The sequence below is a fragment of the Schistocerca nitens genome, chromosome 8, assembly GCF_023898315.1.
Source record: "Schistocerca nitens isolate TAMUIC-IGC-003100 chromosome 8, iqSchNite1.1, whole genome shotgun sequence".
In the NCBI taxonomy this organism is placed as follows: domain Eukaryota; kingdom Metazoa; phylum Arthropoda; class Insecta; order Orthoptera; family Acrididae; genus Schistocerca; species Schistocerca nitens.
Window position 1 is genome coordinate 302,704,155 of NC_064621.1, and position 23,544 is coordinate 302,727,698.

The 23,544-nt window shown below is 41.0% G+C and overlaps 1 protein-coding gene across 2 annotated transcripts in view; it reads left to right on the top strand.

The window, feature by feature from the left end:
• Positions 1 to 23,544, top strand: part of LOC126198945 (malate synthase-like) — a 124,106-nt gene that overhangs the window by 80,628 nt on the left and 19,934 nt on the right. For both annotated transcript variants that reach the window (XM_049935588.1, XM_049935589.1), the window contains exon 8: positions 5,217 to 5,328. In XM_049935588.1, the coding sequence (XP_049791545.1) occupies positions 5,217 to 5,328 (112 nt within the window). The remainder of the gene's footprint in view (positions 1 to 5,216; positions 5,329 to 23,544) is intronic.

A 23,544-nucleotide genomic window follows, 5' to 3' on the forward strand; every position in this document is an offset into this window, starting at 1 on the left:
AGGAAGATCTCGAAAGGCCTACATTGTCAACTATCAGTAACTGTTTACGAGGCTACATTTCGAATAGCACAACAGTTTCTAGCGTAATTAAAAACATAATTTAGTATTTTGATTCATTTAGGATCTAGAATAATTATAACAAACTTTTATTATTATTATTATTATCGGCTTATGATAAGCCCTCACTTTGATTCTTGTCTTTAAACTGGCATCATCTTTTACAAACACTTGTGCATATAGCATGTATTGTTTCCCATTCGGATAGTTTGTGTGAGTACCTCGTGCACCTGAAAACAGAATTAATGGATATTCCATCCGGCAGATTAACAGGCACTATCGCTCCAAGCCAAAAGTCCGGCACAGGATACATAAAATAATAACCCGGCAAAAGTCATACATTTCCTTCCACGTGTTATCAATGTTTGGTCTGACATCCAGAATACTCATGAAAATTCGATTTGAGGTAAGCTTAGGTTCGTAGCCTAGGACTGAAAAAACTCTTTAGTGGAGTGGTACGCAAGGCAGAAGAGTATTCCAGTGAACAGCAACACTGCATTCCTTTTTTGTAACCCATTAAGTCTATTGTCGCTAGTCCCTGTGCTTCCTTCATTTCCACCACCAGCTCACAGCCTAGGGAACACAATATGTCCAAGGACCCACAGAACGGTAACCCCTCGGGCAGTTGACTTTCGCAGTTTCACCATCACACGGTGACGCTGCCCGTGTCACCGACTAATGAGGACCCTGCTCTTGTTACGACCGTAAGGCATGCATTAAATACATAAAGCGCGCTAAAGATTAGTGAAGTTACTGCAGGTGCCCAGCTGAAATATCATCCATAGAAGTAAATGATGGCCCGAAACCTCATCGGATAATAACAAAGTAAGCTACCAAACTGCCAAATTTTCTAAATAATGTATGCATGCTTCCTTAAAAAATTGGAGTTCCTATTTAAAAAAAGAATATTTGCACTTGCTTTCGAATACATTTGCCCGTAAGATACAGATAACTAACATAAGGAACCTGGATCATAATATCAAGGCATTGGAAAACAATTATGGCTCTCCTTCCAACACAAAAATACGTCCTTGACATTGTGAAGGTTGTCTTCCTATATATACATCTACATATATAATCGGGAACTGTTACAACCTAATCCTTTCCCTACAATTTCAACAACGTTGCGACGTAATGTTTCCTTCTTTAAAATGAAATTAATTTTACTTAAAGTTATTGCAGTTAGAAGCTCGATGAAATATAAACGTCTTTATGGGTGGTGTAAAACAATAACCCAGGCTACTTATCTTGAGATCTGCTCGTTGTCCTGAAATTCTTGAGAGAACTGAATTCACATTTTAGGTTCAAACAGCGTGTAATGTGAAATAACAGCCGCATGGGGTAGCCGCACGGTAGAGGCGTCCTGCCACTGTCATTGCGGCTCACCCCGTCGGAGGCTCGAGTCCTCCCTCGGGCATGGGTGTGTGCGTCGTCCTTAGCGTAAGTTAGTTTACGTTAGATTAAGTAGTGTGTAGGGTTAGGAACCGATGACCTCAGCAGTTTGGTCCCATAAGACCATACCAAAGATTTCCAATTTGTGAATAAGAGAAAGATACGCCCGTATACTTCCTATGGTAGATTTATTGCACACAGTGGCTTAGGTGGTGTGTCACAAGACCACTGACCAATAATGTGCCCCATCGAGCCGAATACCGTTCTTTTATAACATTCCAAACAATGTTTCCGTTTTATTACAGATTTTCGAAACTTCTGATGAAAATAATTACATCCAATTGAACTGACACGCGCATTTTACAGTTACAAATACTCTCTTTAGTTTTAGACATACGATTCAGCAAAATTACAATGTTATTATAAGAATCTGTTTGAAATATGTAATACAAACAATCAACTTACTAGTTTCCTTAATTACATGAAGATGAAAGTTACTCGTTGTTCCTCGCAAGTATACGGCTGATATATGATAGCATCCTTTCATTAATATGCCCAGTAGTTCTTTCACATAGAGGTTCCACTTTTCAGTTTGTTTACGTCTTCCAGACTGCTTTATTATATGAATGAGTTCATTACATTAAGAAATAAAGACTTACATTATGTACCTTTTTTCACACATTGATTCTAGCAAATCTTATGGTATTTCAGGCATTTGGACCAACGGATGCAAATTAAGTAACACGGCATTATACGGTGTCATTCTTCAATAATTAGAATAGAATACGTTCATTTCAGACTTTCCTGCGAATTGACAGAGTTATATAGTTTTGGTGCATTGCTGTTTCAAGGTCATACACATTTCATATCGTTCACAAGGCAGGGATGCTGGTGCGAACATTGTATTTACACTGAAGTGACAAAAGTCATGGGATAGCGATATGCACATATACAGATGGCGGTAATATCGCATACACATGGTACAAAAGGACAGTGCATTGGGGCAGCTGTCACTTGTATTCAGGTGATTCGTGTGAAATGGTTTCCGACTCGGTTATGGCCGCACGACGGGAGTTACCAGACTTTGAACGCGGAATGGCAGTTGGAAATAGACGCATGGGTCATTTCACTTCGGGAATATTTAGGCTATTCTATATTCCGAGATCCACATATCAAGAGTGTGCAAAGAATACCAAATTTCAGGTGTTACATCTCATCACGGACAACGCAGTGGCCGACAGTCTGCACTTAACGACCGAGAGCAGCGGCGTTTACACAGAGTTGTCAGTGCTAGCAGACAAGAAACACTGCCTGAAATAAGCGGGAAATCAATGTGGGACGTGCGACGAACGTGTACATTAGGAAAGTGCTTCGGAACTTGGCGTTAAAGGGCTATGGCAGCAGACGACCAATGCGAGTGCCTTTGCTAACAGCACATCACCTGCAGCGCCTCTCCTGGGCCCGCGACCATATCGGTTGGACCCTAGACGACTGGAAAACTGTGGCCTGGTCAGAAGAGTCCCGATTTGAGTTGGTAAGAGCTGATAGTAGGGTTTGAATCTAGTGCAGACCTCACGAAGCAATGGACCCAAGATGTCAACAAGGCACTGGGCAATCTGATGGCGGCTCCATAACAGTGTGGGCTGTCTTTACGTGGAGTGGACTGGGTCCTCTGGTCCAACGGAAGCAATCATTGACTGGAAATGATTATATTTGGATACTTGGAGACCATTTTCAGCCATTCAAGAACTTCATGTTCCCAAACAATGATGGAATTTTTATTGGTGATAACGCGCCATGTCACCGAGGCACTCTTGTTCGTGATTGGTCTGAATCCCATCGAACACTTTTGGGACATAACCGAGAGGTCAGTTCCTGCACCGGTGACAGTTTCTCGATTATGGATGGCTATGAGGCAACATGACTCAGTATTTTTGTAGGGGACTTTCAACGACGTGCTGAGTCCATGCCACATTGAATTGCTGCACTACGGCGGGCAAAAGAAGGTCGACACGTTATTAGGAGGTATCCCAAGACCTTGGAATGCTCACTTAATACTGGTTCCCGCAACACTTACATAGACTTTCGCAGGATAGTTGGCGTCTTCTTTCAGGAGTAACAGTTCAGGTTCTTCAGCATCTCAGGGACACCCTCTCTTGTACTAAACAAACCTGCCACCATTTGTGCTTCTCTTCTCTGTATGCGTTCAGTATCTCCTGTTACTCCTGTTCTATATGAGTCTTACACACTTAAGCAATATTCTAGAATGGGGTGCAGGAGTGTTTTGTGAGTAGCCTTCTTTGTAGACTTAGTATACTTTGGCAGTATGCCACCAATGAACTGAAGTTTGCCACCAGATTTATTCACAACTGAACTTAAGTGGCTCTGAGCACTATGGGACTTAACATCTTAGGTCATCAGTCCCCTAGAACTTAGAACTACTTAAACCTAACTAACCTAAGGACATCACACACATCCATTCCCGAGGCAGGATTCGAACCTGTGACTGCAGCAGTCCCGCGGTTCCGGACTGCAGCGCCTAGAACCGCACGGCCACCGCGGCTGGCTTGAACTTAAGTGATCATTCCATTTCATACCCTACAAATAGCTGTGTACAGGTAAATATATGGACTGACTGATTCCGGATGTGATTCATCGATGTTTTTATCATAGCGCAATAGGTTTTTGCGTTTTGTGAAGAGTAAAAATTTAAATTTACGATTATCTGAAGCAAGCTGCCAATCTTTAAGCCACGCTGGAATCTTATCTGTACCTTCGTCCAAATAATGATTGTATTTTCCAATGACAGCGGATTTTTCCGTTAATGAAACATAATAAAGAAACCTGTAATAATACTGCTAAAAAGCTATTGTACTTGCACTAAATAATTGTGGCGATTGTATTTTCATTACTAGTCAATTAATGTGACGTTCATAAAATGTTTGTACTCACAGGCCTATTCGATTTCAGTTACTTTTGAAATCATTTTCAAATTGAGAACCTGCAAAATTTTCAGAAGTTTTTGCTTTACATTGCCACGGCTTCTTCTGAATTTGTCTATTACAACATCATCACAGGTCTCCTCTTGCCTCACTTGATCCTTGATTTGTCGTAATTCCTACGCTTGTGAACATTATTTAGTCTGCCTAATATCAGAGTCAGAGAGATGATGACCTTTTTTATTGCTTCATATTAGCTACACTGTTTAGTACAGCCAATAAAAATTTATTTCGAACGCTTGTTCCTTAGTTATTGATGAGTCATCGTGTTAAATTTTGACAGTCAGAGCTCGTCTTATTTTGTGGTCTTCACTGTCACTGATGAACATCCAGCCCAGCATGAAGCCCTGGGTAGTCTCTCAATAGGGAGCTTACCACTCCCTAGCAAAACTTCTTACTTCTCTCAGCCCGCCGATGAAAATAAGAAAACTTAGATTTTCCATTCCATCGTCAAATGCAGTGTCCCTAAAGTACACGTTGTTTATTAAATTTGATTGTGCCCGTAATGAGCGAGTTTTCCTATATGCCCTTGCAACATCAGACAGACGTCCAATAGATTTAGTAAAGTTAACCACACTACTCGCAGTTTATGCTTGTGCCATTGAACATCATATTTTTACAACTCTACTGTAACTCTGTTATTTGAAAACAATCACCCGGAACATTCTTGTGACCAATACTGTGTAATTCTCCAGCCATAAAGTGCCACAAATTCTATTACGCCATTGGTAAGGCCGTGTCTGCTGACTTACTTTTTATATTTTACAGCAAAGAGAAGCTCATAGTGGACAAAGTTTGTCAAGCGAAACTGCAGGAGATTCAACATGGTGTAGACGGCTTCATGGTATATGATTTGCGGTTGGTTCCCTACGTAAATCAGGTAAGTTAAATACTAATGCACGAAGTGATGTCATATTTAAGGTCCCTCTTTTTGAAAATACCTGATAATTCAAATAATTTCAAAGGAAAGTAAGTAATGCAAGCTTTCTCTCGAAGTGCTAGAGATCTCTTAAAGCCGATGATGTTATATCTGTGCATCGTAGAACTGATTCGGTTATTTCTGAAAGACCTCATATCCACACTGGATGGTTTTGAGGAAAAACGTAAAAAAATACTTTTAAATGAAACTGCTGGTTTCAGAAAAACTATTTCTTACATGTCAGCAATAAACACCACAGAGAGATTTTTTTTATTTTTTTTATTATTTTTTTTTTTTTTTTACATTCAGTAGGAAGGAAGCTATGAGCTTCAGAGTTCTGTGAAATAAAGGCCTTTTAGCTATTACTTCAGTAATATTCTTTTATGCACCCAATATTTAAGGATTTATCTTTTTAAAAACAGATATACGTATTTGAATGCTAGATGAACATTTAGTATGCGTCTAGATTGCGCTGAGTACACAACTAGCATATACTACTACAGCTGTGATGTTCGATGCGTCTGGTAATGCTTTAGTCCATGACACTATTCCTGCCGACCACTGTGGCCGAGTGGTTCTAGGCGCTTCAGTCCGGAACCGCGCTGCTGCTACGGTCGCAGGTTCGAATCCCGCCTCGGGCATGGATGTGTGTGCTGCCCTTAGGTTAGTTAGGTTTAAGTAGTGCTAAGTCTAGGGGACTGATGACCTCAGATGTTAAGTCCCATAGTGTTTAGAGCCATTTGAGCCATTTTGAACACTACTCCTTCAGGAACTGGTAGTATATCGTTACAATACTTTACATACTGGCAAAGGATGTATTTCATAACGTACTTCCTGTATGCTATTTTATCACGTTTGGTTGCAACACTTTAACTGTACTCTAGACACCAAGGACCGTCACACGTTTTGTTAGGGGCAAGCATAGGTCGAATGTGTGCTTCACAAATCCACCGATGCAGTCAAAGGTGGTCCCCCACATCTGGAGTGTTTGAGATGTATCTGAATTATGATGAATCAACTGTAGTGAATGGTATCTTTGATTGATGTTCCAGTTCCCTTCTCAGAGATTCTGCTGGCTGTATGGTATCTTTGATTGACGTTCCAGTTCCCTTCACCGAGTTCTGCTGAGAGTCAACCGTTCTTGCAGAAATTGAGCCATCAACTGTTTAAATCTACAATTTCCTTCATGTTGACCACGTGAACTGTAAATTTATTGTACTAGCATAGTTTACAATGATTGATCGCAACTAAATTGCCACTTCTCCACGAGAAAGGGGTTTTTAGAAAAGAATGGGAATATTTTTGGCTTCCTGTGTCAACGCCAAATGCCAAATATTCGCCTCCTTAGTAATATGATGACACCACTCCTGGAGAGTTAAAAATTACAATAAAAAGCTTTTACCAAAGAATGTTACGAAGGGCCTTCCAAAAATGACAGTCATTTATCTGGTTTATTAACTTGTCGAGACGACAGAAATGTGCCACAATATGTATAACACTGGATGTAGGTGGACAGAATATGAGAAAGTATTGAGTCTGTCTTTCCGAATCTCGATCTAAGCGAAGTAGTTGTCTGTAGCTGTAGTCAAAATATTCTCATCATGTTTACGTAACCAAACGTAAGTACAATGCTAGTTTGGTCTTGATGAGGTGACGCACCAGAAATACATGTCTGAGACTCCGTGCAATACTTCCTGCAACTTAATAGTAGACCCTGAGAAATGATCGTCTTAAATATCTCTGAAACCTCCCAGGTATAGTACATATCTACGATTTTTCGTTGATGGAGTTGTGACTCTGTGGCTCCTGCAGCGATTTCTTTTCATGCCAAGAAATAAATTAAATTCTCGCTGTCCTTCTACTTGAGGAAAAAAACCAATGAATGTTTTGTGTACCAGCCACATTTAAGTTACGGAAATAATTGTTTCACTCACAATGTGGTATGTTACTCATCTCTAATGAGCGATAAAAATTTACCGTTTGAGGGTGTTGCTGCAGCATATATGAAACTCAGTGCGACTCCGATGTCGATATATAAGCACCGACGTGTATGCAAGGGATTAGTATGGCATTTGTGTCTTTCGATCTGTGTGCGGTGAATGCGGCAACGTGGACTATGACGACGTTATTACCAAACGCGTCCAATCAGGACAAACGTGATGTTATTCTTTTTTTGGCTGCCGAAGGGCAGACACCGGTAGATATCCAGCGGAGAATGAAGAAAATGTATGGAGCAGCATGTCTGTCGAAAACAGCCGTTGTGGACAAGGGATGCTGTATGATAACGCACGTTCCCATATCGCACAGAAGTTACGCCAACTTAAGTGAGAGACACTCGGGAGGTTGTCGGCGAGAAAAAGTTTAGAAAAGGTTTAAAATTATGCGTAAAGTTTGTTGCAAGTCTCTAAGTGCTCTCATTCTCAAATACTGGATGACCAAAGTAAGGGAATTCACGGCTCGTGGGCTATACTGCTTTTTCATCCCTACCCCAACACCTTTGATAGGTAAATGCTTCTTACCTCCACAGCGGTTCTTCCCGGACAGCAAGTGATATATGTACCAAATTGTTGAAAGCTTTCCAGTGGTTTAGGAGTAGATGTGGAAAACACACACACACACATATATATATATATATATATATATATATATATATATATATATATATATATATATGTGTGTGTGTGTGTGTGTGTGTGTGTGTGTGTGTGTGTGTGTGTGTGTAGGGATTTTCGTTCTCTAAAAGAACCGAATAGTTCGAATGGTTCAAATGGCTCTGAGCACTATGGGACTTAAAATCTGAGATCATCAGTCCCCTAGAACTTAGAACTACTTAAACCTAACTAACCTAAGGACATCACACACATCCATGCCCGAGGCAGGATTCGAAACTGCGACCGTAGCGATCGCGTGGTTCCATACTGTAGCGCCTAGAACCGCTCGGCCACCCCAGCCGGCAAAAGAACCGAATGCTTGAGCATAAAACGTTTTGAATAATTCTACAAAAGAGTGACTTCAGCGATATAGGGCTATGCGTTTCTGTCCGACGACCTTTCTTGAAGATAGAAATGGCCTGCACTTCATTTTCATTGACAGACGCCCATCGGCGTTCCAGTGATTTGCGACAAACTGCTACTAGAAGGAAGGCAGGTTCTCTGGCATTATGTCTGTAGAACCTCACAGGTAACTCATCTGGCCCGGATCATTTTCCACTGTTGAGCAGTTTGTTGTCTGTTAGTGGTTTTACTGCTGCCAACACTAACATCTTGCTCGTTATTTTCTGATGTGCAACCGCAGCACACACAGCAATTCGACATTTGTACTGTGGCCACCACGTCACAGTGCATTATGCAAAATTATATCGCCTTTGGGTATTATTATGCTGACGAAGTACTTAATTTGTTACACTGCAACTCTCAATGAATCCTTACAATGTACCCAGCTTAATCCTCGATAACTTACTCTATCCTACCTTCACGTTGCTCATAGCTGATCTGTTTCAGCAGCACATATAAAGTGAGAGAATATTAATAACTATGCAGTTTCAAGAGAAAGAAATGCCTTTCTCTTCGTATCATTCGAGTACCACATAAACTCATTTCTTAGAATATGGGACACAATAACTCATTTTTCAAAGTGTCCGGCGTCTCAAGCAACCGGAAAAGAAATGACGATCCCTCATACGCGGATTTAGGATGGGCAGTCCGAGAACCGATAGCTACTTTATAGAGATATTCGAGCTTACACGTAGACTTGTCAACAATCAATCACGACAGTAAAAGGAAAGGTGGAATGTGGTGGTAGTACCTTCTGCCATACACCAAAGGCGGTTTGCAGAATACAGATAAGATATGTATATAGAGAAGACACGTGGACGTAGCCGTAATACCTGAGGACGTCCAGATAGTCTGTCCGAAACTTAGTAAGTGCACAGTTGGGACCACGGCGCCTCCACAGTCGTGTCTTCAGCAGCAGTGCTGAGCGAGATGGCGCAATAGTTAGCATAGTGGACTCGCATCCGGAAGGACTCCAGTTCAAATCCGCTCCCGGCCACCCACATTTAGGTTCTCCGTGATTCCCCTAAATCACTCCAGGCAACTGCTAGAATGGTACTTTTAAAAGGGCACGGTCGATTTCATTTTCCAACCTTAAAACATTCCGAGTTTATACTCCGTCTCTAATGATCTCGATGCCAATGGGACGTTAAACCCTCGTTTTCCTTCTTTCCACTAAATTACAGTCCTATATCGTTAACGCCGGTATGCAGTGGGATTTTGGAACATATATTGTGTTCGAACATTATGAATTACATTGAAGAAAACGATCTATTGACACACAGTCAACATGGGTTTAGAAAACATCGTTACTGTGAAACACAACTAGCTCATTATTCACACGAAGTGTTGAATGTTATTGACAAGGGATTTCAGATCGATTCCGCATTTCTCGATTTCCGGAAGGCTTTTGACACTGTATCACACAAGCGGCTCGTAGTGAAATTGCGTGCTTATGGAATATCGTCTCAGTTATGTGACTGGATTTGTGATTTCCTGTCAGAGAGGTCACAGTCTGTAGTAACTGACGGAAAGTCATCGAGTAAAACAGAAGTGATTTCTGGCCTTCCCCAAGGTAGTGTTATAGGCCCTTTGCTGTTCCTTATCTATATAAACGATTTCAGAGATAATCTGAGCAGTCATCTTCGGTTGTTTGCAGATGACTGTCGTTTATCGACTAATAAAGTCGTCAGAAGATCAAAACAAACTGCAAAACGATTTAGAAAAGATATGTGAATGGTGCGAAAAGTGACAGTTGACCCTAAATAACGAAAAGTGTGAGGTCATCCACATGAGTGCTAAAAGGAACTCGTTAAACTTCGGTTACACGGTAAATCAGTCTAATCTAAAAGCCGTAAATTCAACTAAATAACTAGGTATTATAATTACGAGCAACTTAAATTGGAAGGAACACATAGAAAATGTTGTGGGGAAGGCTAACCAAAGACTGCGTTTTATCAGCAGGACACTTAGAAAATGTAACAGACCTACTAAGAGACTGACTGCACTACGCTTGTCCGTCCTCTTTTAGAAAACTGCTGCTGCTGGGATCCTTACCAAATAGGACTGACGGAGTGCATCGAAAAAGTTCAAAGAAAGGCAGCACGTTTTGTATTATCGCGAAATATGGGAGAAAGTGTCACAAAAATAATACAGGATTTGGGCTGGACATCATTCAGAGAAAGGTGTTTTTCGTTGCGACGGAATCTTCTGACGAAATTCCAATCAACAACTTTCTCTTCCGAATGCGAAAATATTTTGTTGACACCGACCTACATAGGGAGGAACGATCACCACGATAAAATAAAGGAAATCAGAGCTCATATGGAAAGATATAAGTGTTCATTCTTGGATTGGAAAAATAGAGAATTGTGGAGGTGGTTCGATGAACCCTCTACCAGGCACTTAAATGTGATTTGCAGAGTATCCATGTAGATGTAGAAGTAGACTGCTTTTCAGGTCAACCTTGGAGATCGTGAATGCCTAGTTCAAGTAATATTGTTGCTAGGTAACTGACTGAGCTAATAAAACCGAGTTGACGTACAACTACATCGAGTTATGACCAGTCCGGTGATGAAAGCCAGAACAGCGTTCAGCTCGACACGCACTGGTGGGGAAAGAGGCCCTCATGCGTCACGCTATAAGCAGTCTCCGTAGTAACTGTGATGGACAAATCGGATTTAGCTCATTTTCTTTCTCCTCCTCCATCCAACAGCCACCTCTCCCCCCGCCACTGCGTAAATAGCTGTCCCCTCTCCATGTCATTCTCATCATACTTACACACTTGGACAGTCGAATACCGCGTGGTATTTAATAACTGTGACTTGCAAAGAATTCTGTTATTATTTGTAGCCTCTGTTGTTTTATTCATACACTCTAGTGTACCTGCGTCGGTTATTTTATGGGTGCACACATTGTTGTTCTTGTCGTCTTTTCGATATTAAAATGCTGTGTGTGGAATCTAATCTTAGTACATGAGTGATTCATTAATTAGTTTGTAGTTACCTTCTGCCTCTCCCCATGCTGCACTGTATGAAAGAGCATGGAAGAACTAATTAAAGAACCCTGACAGAACGAACGAATATAATTCATTCTGTTAGGGACACATATACATTACAACATGAAATCACATTTTTCAATGCACAGAAACTCATCGGAACTGTTATCAACAACATACATAGCCATGATGAAATCTTAACTTTCCCCTCAGCTATTTTTAACGTTATACAGCACTTCTCTTGGAAGCAACAATTGTAAAGCGATCTCAAATATTAATAAAACCAATCTATAACACCACTGCGTTCTAATTAACACCAATTTTTCTTCTTCCTTTTCTATTAGACTGTTTCCTCACACACGTTACAAACTGTTGTTTTGTATTGAAGACTCTGTGCCACGTATACGAAAATTGTTAGTCGCGAACTGTTATAATTTTGTAATTATATAGCAGCACCTGATTACATTTGAAATAAATCGTTAAATTAATAAAGCAACAAATCAGTCTAGGCACTAAACACGAAGGAATCAAAATCAACTGTCTGACCTCCGTGGTTGACACTGCAGTTTTTGCCAAAGATATGGAATTAGCTATCACCCAAAGAAACCTCCTTGTAAGTACATCAGAGAAAGCCGGAGTACAAATCTCGACAACCAAAACTGAATAAATGACAAATATCGTAAGTGGCCGCAAATTGCTGAAAACAGGTTTTGGAAAAACTGAAATACCTCAGAGAAATAATTCAAATCAGTGGACTGACGAAAATAGCAAACAACGTCACATCCCAGAAGATCAAAAGAGCATAGCAACTCTCCAAGGACACCTACAATAAAAGAATCAATTTCCATTTACGTGAACATGAGAGACAGTGCAACAATTATTAATCTACAATCTATCTACGCAGCAGAGTGGATGCCAACGTTTAAAGTAACAGCAACAGAAAAAAATGGACAAATAAGATAGGAGAATCCTTCGAAAAATTCTTGGCTCTACTATAGATGAAACTGAAATAGCCAACTTCAAATTAAAGAGCTACCAAGAACTCTACACTCTGGAGAATGTGGATCAGTTTTTTTGCACATGTGAAACGAATTAATGACAATAGATTAACTAGAATATTCTTCCAGTATTTCAGTAACAAAAAGGAGCAAAAATAACTGTCTCAAATAGATTGAAAAAGACAAGAGATGAACAAAATTGAAGAAGAAATTCAGAACAGAGAAAAATTCAGAACCAGAATAAAGCTTGAAAGAGAGGAAACGCTTAGTAATTTCCACCCAGGAACGAAAACAACAGCTGAGTGAGAGAATAAAGAAGTACTGTGGAGACCAGAAGAAAAACTTCGTTCGAAAGAACAATTCCTCCGCGTAATTGAAGGTGTTGGAAGAAGGATGTGCTCACCCAGAAGAGCGTGTTTTACGTGACTGCGTGTTAGATGTTTGGTTCAATTGAAAGACAAGAACATAAACACACTATAAGACAAAAAAACACAATAAGATGAAATTATCCAAATTGGACGGTAATTGGTAGATGTGTTATACATGTACAGACAAACAAATATTACAGTTTCAGAAAAACTGGAAGATTTATTCAAGAGAAAGAGCTTCGCAGGTTAAGTCAATATAGCACTAGTCCATCTCTGGCTCTTATGTGGGCAGTTATTCAGCTTGGAAGTGATTGATCGAGTTTCTGCTGCTTGTCTTCGAGCATGACGTACCCTTCTTTGGCCAGCGAGATCAACGCAGCTGTACCCAATTGAGAACGTTTGGATTATTAAGGGCAGGACCCTCCAGCCAACTCTTATTTTAGAGTGTACAATAAGACCAAGTAATTTATATAACAGCCAACTGCCTTGCGGCAACGGTAACACCGGTTCCCGTTATATCACCGACGTGAAGCGCTGTCGGGCTGGGCTAGCACTTGGATGGATGACCATCCGAAGAATGCTGAAGATTAGATGGGTAGATCACGTATCTAAAGAGGAGGTACTGAACTGGGTAGAAGAGGAGTTTGTGGCACAACTTGACTAGAAGAAGGGATCGGTTGGTAGGACATGTTCTGAGGTATCAAGGGATCACCAATTTAGTACTGGAGGGTAGCGTGGAGGGTAAAAATCGTAGAGGGAGATAAAGAGATGAATACGCTAAGCAGATTCAGAAGGATGTAGGTTGCAGTAGTATGGAGATGAGTCTTGCACAGGATAGAGCGGCGTGGAGAGCTGCATCAAAGCAGCCTCTGGACTGAGGGCTACAACAACATATTCATTCTTGCTTTTAGTAGTAAAGAAATTTTGTGGCTTGCGACAAAACATTCGCTATTTCTATACACAGGTTTACACCTATACAGGTTAAGAAGTTGTCCAGACGTCCCAAGTCTCCAAAACATTGGAGTATAATAATGTTCGAAAAGTTACCTCTTCACACTTCCTCCAAAAAGTACGTGATCTATGTGGATGTAATAAAACAGTTCCGCACGTGTTGACTGTCGAGGATAAGATTTCATACATCATTTCTGGAATTATTTTTCTCTCCAACTTCTGAATATTTCACTGCAAAGCTCATCGTGCTGATGTACTCAGAACGGCTAATAAACAGACACAATTCGTGTAAACCAACAAGCGCTCGTAATAATGATATTTGATCCGGCTAACAAAATTAAATCTGGCCTTATCTGTGAATAGGAAAACGAAAATAGGATTCCGAAGATCGATTTACGTCTTCTGCAGTTACCTGGCACGTAAACATGGTATTTTCAAGGTTTTACGATTTTTTTTTTTCGTACTCACATTGGAAACGCATTCGTTTGTGCTCTTCATCAGACGTCCAAATTTTAGCCGCTAAAGTAGAGCTGTTTATCTGGAGAATATAAGCTGTAGCAGAAAAATTTCTGGCAAAGTTCTAGTGCGTACAAAACATCGGAACTACCTTTATGTTCAGTTCTTCAGATCTGTGTACATACTAGAATAAAATGAGATCTATAACTTTTGTAGCAGTAATTTTACAGAGTGAATTGTTGGGTCACGTATTGAAATTATAAAATTCCAATTTCATATTCAAAGCTTTTATATGTCCTCTCACACATATTTCCTGTTGTGTAGTCACGCGCGCTGTTCGCTTTTTGTCCTTAATCAGGATAAAGTTTATAGACATGATGCTAATACTCTCTGACCAGTCATTAATGATTATATCCGGCAGAATTACCAATTTATGTAGATGTTGATTCCTGCGTTTCACCCCCCGTTGCAAATAAACTGAAAATCCAAAACATTATCTGTAGAACTCTAATTGCCATGACGACTTGTAGTAACCAAATATCAGGATAATTGAACAAATACTAAAAACGGGTCATTCCTTTAAATAAATCCAAATTTTTGTATACATACTACAGCAATATTAATTTTATAACTACATAACAATGTTGTTTAGATTTTGCAAGTACTGTGCTTACATACTGTGTTACTTCTTGAACATAACAGTCAGAGTCAGTTGGTTTGCTGTCTTTAATGGTTTTCGTGCAGCCAAGTCTCACATCCACTTGACGGTGAGCAGCTGCATAAGGTCACAGGCCACCGCTCCATCCGTGCTGGCACAGTGTCGAGACACGCAAACGCCTCACCAACTGACGGTCCCGTATCTGGATCACTGATAATGTCATCCTCCTGGCCATTAGTTTCTTCTCTCTCTCTCTCTCTCTCTCTCTCTCTCTCTCTATGAAGGATTTTTTCATCGTCATTGAGAATTTGGAATTCAGAGTCCATAGAATCACAAGCAAGCTACTCTCCTGTATTTTTTGCACTGCAATCGAAACGTCGAGGAATTTTCAAAAGGATTCCTACATCCTCAGGTGGTGTTTAGTTTTCTGCCATTTATCTTTCTTCCCTTTCATGCTTCTTCTTTTCGTCTTCGTCTTTCTCTATCTGATCATTGGTAGAAATACCGTTCAACTTAGAGTCCGCCACCATGTAAGTGTAGTCTTTTAAATTCGGTGTTTGGTAATGAACCACAATGCCTTCTTGATATCCATGTTCTATCAAAATATTCTTGAATAGTTATCTTCTGAAATGTCGCTTCGTAGTCTCGATAACCGATTGTTCCACTGGATGCAGCAAACTCGCTACATTTGGCGGCAGAAAGAGTGTCTTGAAACGTCCATCTTCTCTGTCAGGAAGGCCTTCTGTGGGGCGGGTGGGTGGTGGGTGCACTGTCCAGGATTAACATCACCTTACTCTCTTCCTTCTCTATGACCTATTGGTATTTTTTTTACTTCAGGTACAAAATTGAATCGCACCATTCGCAAACAAAGTAGCAGTCATCCAGACCTTTGGTTGATCCTTGTAAAAGACTGGAGGTTTTCCAACAGTTTTCGTTTCTCTATCAACAGAAGGGTATTTTCTGTTTTGCAGTAGATTTAACACATTTCAGCAAAGTAACACGGTCTTTACTAACATTATAGCCAGTAGCACTAGTTTCCCTTTTACAAGCTAAAGCTGTTTCAGGTAAAGCTTTCCGAATAAGGCCTGTCTGCTCTGCGTTGTATAAAAATTCAGGATAATAAGATTCTGATTCGATTTTGAATTTTTCAATAAAATTTTCTACTGTTTTTGGGTGTACTGATAGTTTTTCGCCACTTCAATTTAACTCAATGCTGTGCCTTGCCTCGACATTCCATAACAGGACATTGATGGCTTTAAATGAAGATAGACTGAAGATTTTCTTGACTAAAATCTCGCTGCTGCAAAAATCACTTGAATACGGCCTCTTCAAGCTCTTTGTTTCCTGCTGTTTTCATTGCTTTTCTCGGCGAACTCGCAACTTCAGTCTCAAGGACAGACACAAAATTGAAAACTCAGGGCTTGTTTTCTTATGCTTGAAATTGCTCATGTCAAGAGAACATCTCGTCTAATATCTTACCACTCATGCCTTTTTCTCATTATTCAAGGACTTTTATTTTATCTGCCAACGATAAGAAAAAGCTGTTCCTTTTAGAAGACATATTCACACAACATATTAAAGCACTCCCGCAAAACACAATAAAAAACATGGAAGATGAAACATAGAGCGACAAATCAGTGTATATGTTACGGTCACAACACATACTAATATACACTACGGCGACAAAGCCAGGGAATACCTCTTAATATCATGTCGAAACTACTGAGCGAGGTGGTGCGAATGTTATCGCACTGGACTCGCATAGGGCAGGACAACTGTTCAAACTCGTGTTCGGCCATCCAGATTGAGGTATCCTGTTATTTCCGTAAATCACTCCAGGCAAATAACAGGATGATTCCTTTAAAAGAACATGGCTAGTTTCCTTCCCCATTCTTGGCACAGCCCAGACTCCGTGGCGACATGACGTTAAACTTAATCTTCCTTCGTTCTTCGAGTCGGAAATCCTTTTACCCGGCGTAGTGCAGCAACTCGACGAATCATGGACTCAAAAAGTCGTTGGAAGGCTACTGCAGAAATATTGAGCCATGCTGCCTCTACAGCCGTCTATAATTTCGAAAGTGTTGCCAGTGCAGGATTTTAAGCACGAATTGACTTCTCGAATATGTCCCATAAGCGCCTGGTAGGATTCATAGCGGGCGATCTGGGTGACCAAACCTGTCAATGATTTCCAAGTATCCGGAAGTACCGAGAACCCAGTCCATTCCATGTAAACACAGTCCACGCCAGTATGGACCACCACCAGCTTGCACAAAGCCTTGGTCAGAACTTGGATCCATGGCTTCGTGAGGTCTGAGCCACACTCTAACTCCACCATCAGCTCTTACCAACTGAAGTCGGGACTCATCTGACCAGGCCAGGCTTTTCCAGTCTCCTAGGATCCAATCGATATGGTCAAGAGCCCAAGAGAGGCACTGAAGGCGACGTCGTCTGTTAGCAAAGGCATTCGCGTCGGTCGTCTGCTGCCATATCCCAATAACGTCAAATTTCGCCACACTGTCCTACCGGATACATTCGTCGTATATCCCATATAAATTTTTGAGGTTATTTCATGCAGTGTTGCTTGTCTGTTAGCATTGACAACTCTACGCAAACGCCGCTGCTCTCGGTCGTTAAGGCAAGACCGTCGGCCACTGCGTTGCCCTTGGTGAGAGGTAATGCCTGAAATTTTATATCTTCGACACACTTTTGACACTATGGATCGCGAAATATACAGTTGGCCGAGGAAATACAGCATGGTAAAGCAAAATAATAAAATAAAAAGATATTCATGTAAACGTTATTAATTTATTTATGTATGTAGCATAAACGATGACCTGTAATTTTAAGAACCTCATCTCAGATTCGAAGAAAAAAGACTAGACATAGTGATGGCACACATATCTAATAAATACAACAGATATATAGGAAACGAAGCATTTAGCGAGTGTTAGAACTGTAAAAAAACATCTCAGGCTTCGCTCTTCATAACAGAGGGTTTCTAAATTTACACCTTCATCTACGTAGCTACTCTGCAAATCAAACTTAAGTGCCTGGCAGACGATTCATGGAACCTGATTCTCTATCATTCCACTCTTGAACAGCACGCGGAAAAAACGAACAAAATGGCTCAAATGGCTCTGAGCACTATGGGACTTAACATCGGAGGTCATCAGTCCCCTAGATCTTAGAACTACTTAAACCTAACTAACCAAAGGACATCACATACATCCATGCCCGAGGCAGGATTCGAACCTGCGACCGTAGCGGTCGCGCGGTTCCAGACTGAAGCGCCTAGAACCGCTCGGCCACCACCGGCCGGCAAATAAAGGAACACTTAACACCCATCCATGTGAGCTCTGATTTCCGTTATCTTATTATGATGATCGTTTCTCCCTATGTAGGTCGGAGTCAACAAAATATTTTCGCATTCAGAGGAGGAAGTTGGTGATTGAAACTTCGTGATAGGGTTCTGCCGCATCGAAAGACGCCTTTGTTTTAATGATTTTCACCCCCAAATCTTGTATCTTGTCCGTGACACTCTCTCCTCCATTTCTCAATAATGCAAAACGTGCTGCCCTTTTTCGAACTTCCTTGGTGTACTACGTTCATCCTAGCTGGTAAGGATCTTACACCGCGCAGCAGTATTCCAAAAGAGGACGGACAGGCGTAGTGTAAGCGGTGTCATTAATAGCTCTGTTGCATTACCTAAGTATTCTGCCAATGAAACGCAATCTTTGGTCAGCTTTCCCCACAAAATTTGCTATGTGTTCCTTCCAGTTTAAGTTATTCGTAATTGTAATTCCTTGGTGTTTAGTTGAATTTACGGCCTTTAGATGTGGTTGATTTGTCATGTAACTAAAGTTTAATGGGTTCCTTTTAGCACTCGTGTGTATGACCTCACACTTTTCATAATTTTGGGGAAAATAGCCAATTTTCCCACCATATATATACCTCATCTAAATCGTTTTGCAATTGGTTTTGACCTTCTGATGACTTTGATAGACGGTAAACGACAGAACCACCTGCAAACAACTTGAGACAGCTGCTCAGATTGTCTCCCATATCGTTTAGATAGATAAGGAACAGCAGAGGCCCTATAACACTATCTTGGGTAATGCCAGAAGTCACTTCTGTTTTATTCGATGACTTTCCGTCAGTTACTACGAACTGTGACTTCTCTGACAGGAAACAACGAATCCAGTCGCGTAACTCAGACGATGATTTGATTAGAAGCCGCTTTTGAGGTACACTGTCAAAAGCCTTCTGGAAATCTAGAAATGCGGGATCAATTTGAAATCCCTTGTGAATAGTACACGATACTTCGTGTGAGTAAAGAACTAGTTGTGTTTAACAAGAACGATGTTTTCTAAACCCGTCTTGACTATCTTTCAATAGATCGTTCTCTTCGAGGTAATTCATTATGTTCGAACACAAAACATGTTTCAAACTTCTGCTAGATATCTACGTTAATGATATGGACCTGTAATTTAGTGGATTACTCCTATTATCTTCCTTGAATACTGGTGTGATCTGTACACCTTTCCAGTCTTTGAGTGCGGATCTTTCTTCGAGCTAGCGGTTGAATATGACTGTTAAGTTTGGAGCTATTGCATCAGCATACTTTGAAAGGAACCTGTTTGGTATACAATCTGGACCGGATATCTACTTCTAGGTTTCCCATAGTGGCAGCTGTTCTTGACTCGAAAGAAATATTCACTTCGTCGTCTTCGGTGAAGGACTTTCGGAAGGCTGTCTTCAGTACCTCTGCTTTTGCAGCACTGTCATCGATAGTATTTCCATTGCTATCGCGCAGAGAAGGCAGTGACCGTGCCTTGCAGCTAGCATTCTTTACACACGACCAGAATCTCTTTGGATTTTCTGCCACGTTTCGAGACAAAGTTTCGTTGTGAACACTATTATTAGCATTACGCATTGAAGTCCGCCTCTAATATCTAGTATTCTGTAAAAAATTACCACCTTGGTGATTTTGCGTTCATTTAAATTTGGCAAGCTTTTTTCATTGTTTCTGCAACAATGTTATGGCCTGTTTTGCGTACCAAAGGGGATCAGCTCCGTCTTTTGTTAATTTATTTGGTATAAATCTCTCAATTCCTCTGAATTCAAGTCCCACCTTATTTACACTTACATTGTTAATTCGGAAGGAGTGAATATAGTCTTTCAGGAAGGCGCCAAGCCTGTTTTTATCTGTTTTCGAACAGATATAATTTTCGTTTATTTTTAGTGGACTTGGGAGTTACGGCTTTCAGTCTGGTTACGACAACCTTGTGTTCAGTAATCCCTGTATCCCTTTCGTGCTCGTTATTAACTCAGTATTAGTTGTAGCTAAGAAGTCAAGTGTGTTTCCACGACCGCTTACTATTCGGGAGCGCTGATGAATTAATTACTCGAAATAATTTAATGCGGACTTCATGTATTTTTGCCAAGCATGTCGAGAGTATTTGAAGTCACCGCCAACTAAAACTGTATGAGTCGGCTACGTGTCTGAAATTAGACTCAAGTTTTCTATGAACCTTTCAGCAATTGTAGTATCTGAGTTAGGAGGTCGGTAACAGGATCCAATTATTTTTTATTCTGATTGCCAAGGATAACCTCTACCCGTATTAACTCACAGGAACTATCTATTTCAATTTCGCTACGAGATTAAGTACTTCTAACAGCAACAAACACGCCATCGCCAACTGTATGTAGCTCATCCGTCCTGAACACCGTTAGGTCCTTCGGAAAAATTAAGGCACCAGTGTTTTCTATTAGCATTTGAAGCTCTGGTACTTTGGATATAGGATGGTTTTTTTAACACTCATATAATTAAGCATGTATATTTTATTAATTAACGTCCGTTGAATGTCGATATTTCGTTTGTTTCTCTACTTTCCGATAAGCAGCGGAAATAAAACCTAAAAATGGGTGTACAGAATGTCGGCGGACTTTTATTCTCTCTATGTGTCACACAAAATCATTATGGACTCGTTAAAAAATGAAAAAGGTGATTCGCCGGCCGCTGTGGCCGAGCGGTTCTAGGCGCTTCAGTCCGTAACCACACGGCTGCTACGGTCGCAGTTTCGAATCCTGCCTCGGTCATGGATGTGTGTGATATCCTTAGGTTAGCTAGATTTAAGTAGTTCTAAGTCTAGGGGACTGGTAACCTCAGATGTTAAGTCCCATAGTGCTTACAAGGGAACCTCCCCATCGCACCCCCCTCAGATTTAGTTATAAGTTTGCACAGTGGATAGCCCTTGAAAAACTGAACACAGATCAATCGAGAAAACAGGAAGAAGTTGTGTGGAACTATGAAAAAAATTAGTAAAATATACAAACTGAGTAGTCTATGCGAAGATAGGCAACATCAAGGACAGTGGGAATCAAGGAGCGCCGTGGTCCCGTGGTTAGCGTCAGCAGTTGCGGAACGAGAGGTCCTAGGTTCAAGTCTTTCCTCGAGTGAAGAGTTTAATTTTTTATTTTCAGTTTATGTGACAAACTCTTATGTTTTAACCACTTTTTTGGGAGTAATTATCACATCCACAAGAAGACCTAAATCGGGCAAGGTAGAAGAATCTTTTTACCCATTCGCCAAGTGTACAAGTTAGGTGGGTCGACAAAATATTCCTGTCATGTGACGCACATGCCATCACCAGTGTCGTATAGAATTTATCAGATGTGTTTTCCTGTGGAGGAATCGGTTGATCTATGACCTTCCGATCAAATGTTTTCGGTTCCCATTGGAGAGGCACGTCCTTTCGTTTACCAATAGCACGGTTTTGCGGTGCGGTCGCAAAACAGACACTAAACTTATTACAGTGAACAGAGACGTCAATGAACGAACGGACAGATCACAACTTTGCGAAAATAAAGAAAGTAAAATTTTCAGGCGAGAGAAGATTTGAACCAAGGACCTCTCGTTTCGCAGTTACTCACGCTAACCACGGGACCACGGCGCTCCTGATCTCGTACTTTCTTTGATGTTGCCTATCTTGCACATGGACTACTCAGTTTGTATATTTTACTAATTTTTTTCATAGTTCCACACAACTTCTTCCTGTTTTCTCGATTGATGTGTGTTCATTTTTTCAAGGCCTATCCACTGTGCCAACTTATAACTAAATCTGAGGGGGGGGGGGGGGGGGGTGATGGGGAGGTTCCCTTGTTAGAGCCATTTGAACCATTTTTTTGAAAAAGGTGATTCATTCCTCGCATCTGTATTGCTATATGTCTCGCATGACTTGTCCCACAAACATCTGCAGTCTTTAAATTTCTCCCGAAACCGGTCCTTAAAGTTTCGTCCGGCTTGCATCCTCTCATGTATATTAGAACAGCATTTAATCCCACGAGCAGTGACAGAAGACGAACTTTTGTCGGTCGGTTGGCACGACATTGCTACACACGGCACAATTTATTGGTTGAAGTGAAGGAGGTGGGGGAGAATCGGCTGTCGGGTGGTCATACTCGCCCGACATCCCGACAAGGTAAGTTCGTCGGTCGGTTCGTTGGTGCATGTGTAGGGCCCCCTAGGCCAACAGAACTGAATGGTTATTATTAGTGGTACATTGTAATTCGGATTAACTGTCTCTCTTACATCTCCATACAAGTTTTAAGATATTGTATTCGAACATTCAACATTCCTGGTTCTTTTTTGGTTATTCATGCCTTCCCCAAGAGATCACCGATTCTTCGTTTGTGCTCTCTCGTCACCAGCGCATGCGTTAGCCGACTGGCTGGCTGTTTACTTTCGCGGTGTATTTCCCAGTGCATGGTCGCATTCCTTGCATGCACGTAGACTGGCGCTGAGGCGTGTGTTTGTTTTATTTATATCTCCTTTTGTGCTACCAAGCTATTTTCTTGATGGACACTGTCTAGTGCTTTAGGCCAGTTGCGTTACTTTTCTTTAAACTAGCTACTTAAAAGGTCTTCATATGGTTTTTTAAGTATCATTGTGTTACCAGTGGATTTCCTTGATGTAATCTGTTTAGGCACCAGCCATTTTGGACTTTGATCTCTACGCCCGGCTGATTTTTGATTCAGTGATAGACCACAGTATTATAATAAATGACGGTATAACAACGAATGCTGGGTTCCATGTTCTGGCCTACTTAGCTCTTATCACGTAGTTACGTGAGTATAATTTTCTCAGTTTTACATATTTTTAAAAGTTCTTCAAAATTTTTTTCATGTTAGTGGGCATTTTAGTATATGTCACTCTTTCTGGACTCATTGTTATCCAGATGGCACCTGAAGAAAGCCGGCGAGAGTGGCCGAGCGGTTCTAGGCGCTACAGTCTGGAACAGCGCGACCACTACGGTCGCAGGTTCGAATCCTGCCTCGGGCATGGATGTGTGTGATGTCCTTAGGTTAGTTAGGTTTAAGTAGTTCTCAGTTCTAGGGGACTGATGACCTCAGATGTTAAGTTCCATAGTGCTCAGAGCCATTTGAACCATCCTAGCTCAAACAGGACTCGAGGAGCAACGACCCTTCCACCCAAACCGCGATTCTGCGCGCGGCCCTTTCCGACCTATTTGCTACAGCGCTCCCTCGCGTTAACCATTAAATACAGCTGAACCGGCCTCTTAATCCCCAAGCTAATTACCGTAGTTTGAAACACACTCATTGACAAGGCGCGAAGCTGGTCACTGGTTCCTGCCATTTAGTATCTGACCACTTTCCTTACGCCATGCTACATGATTGT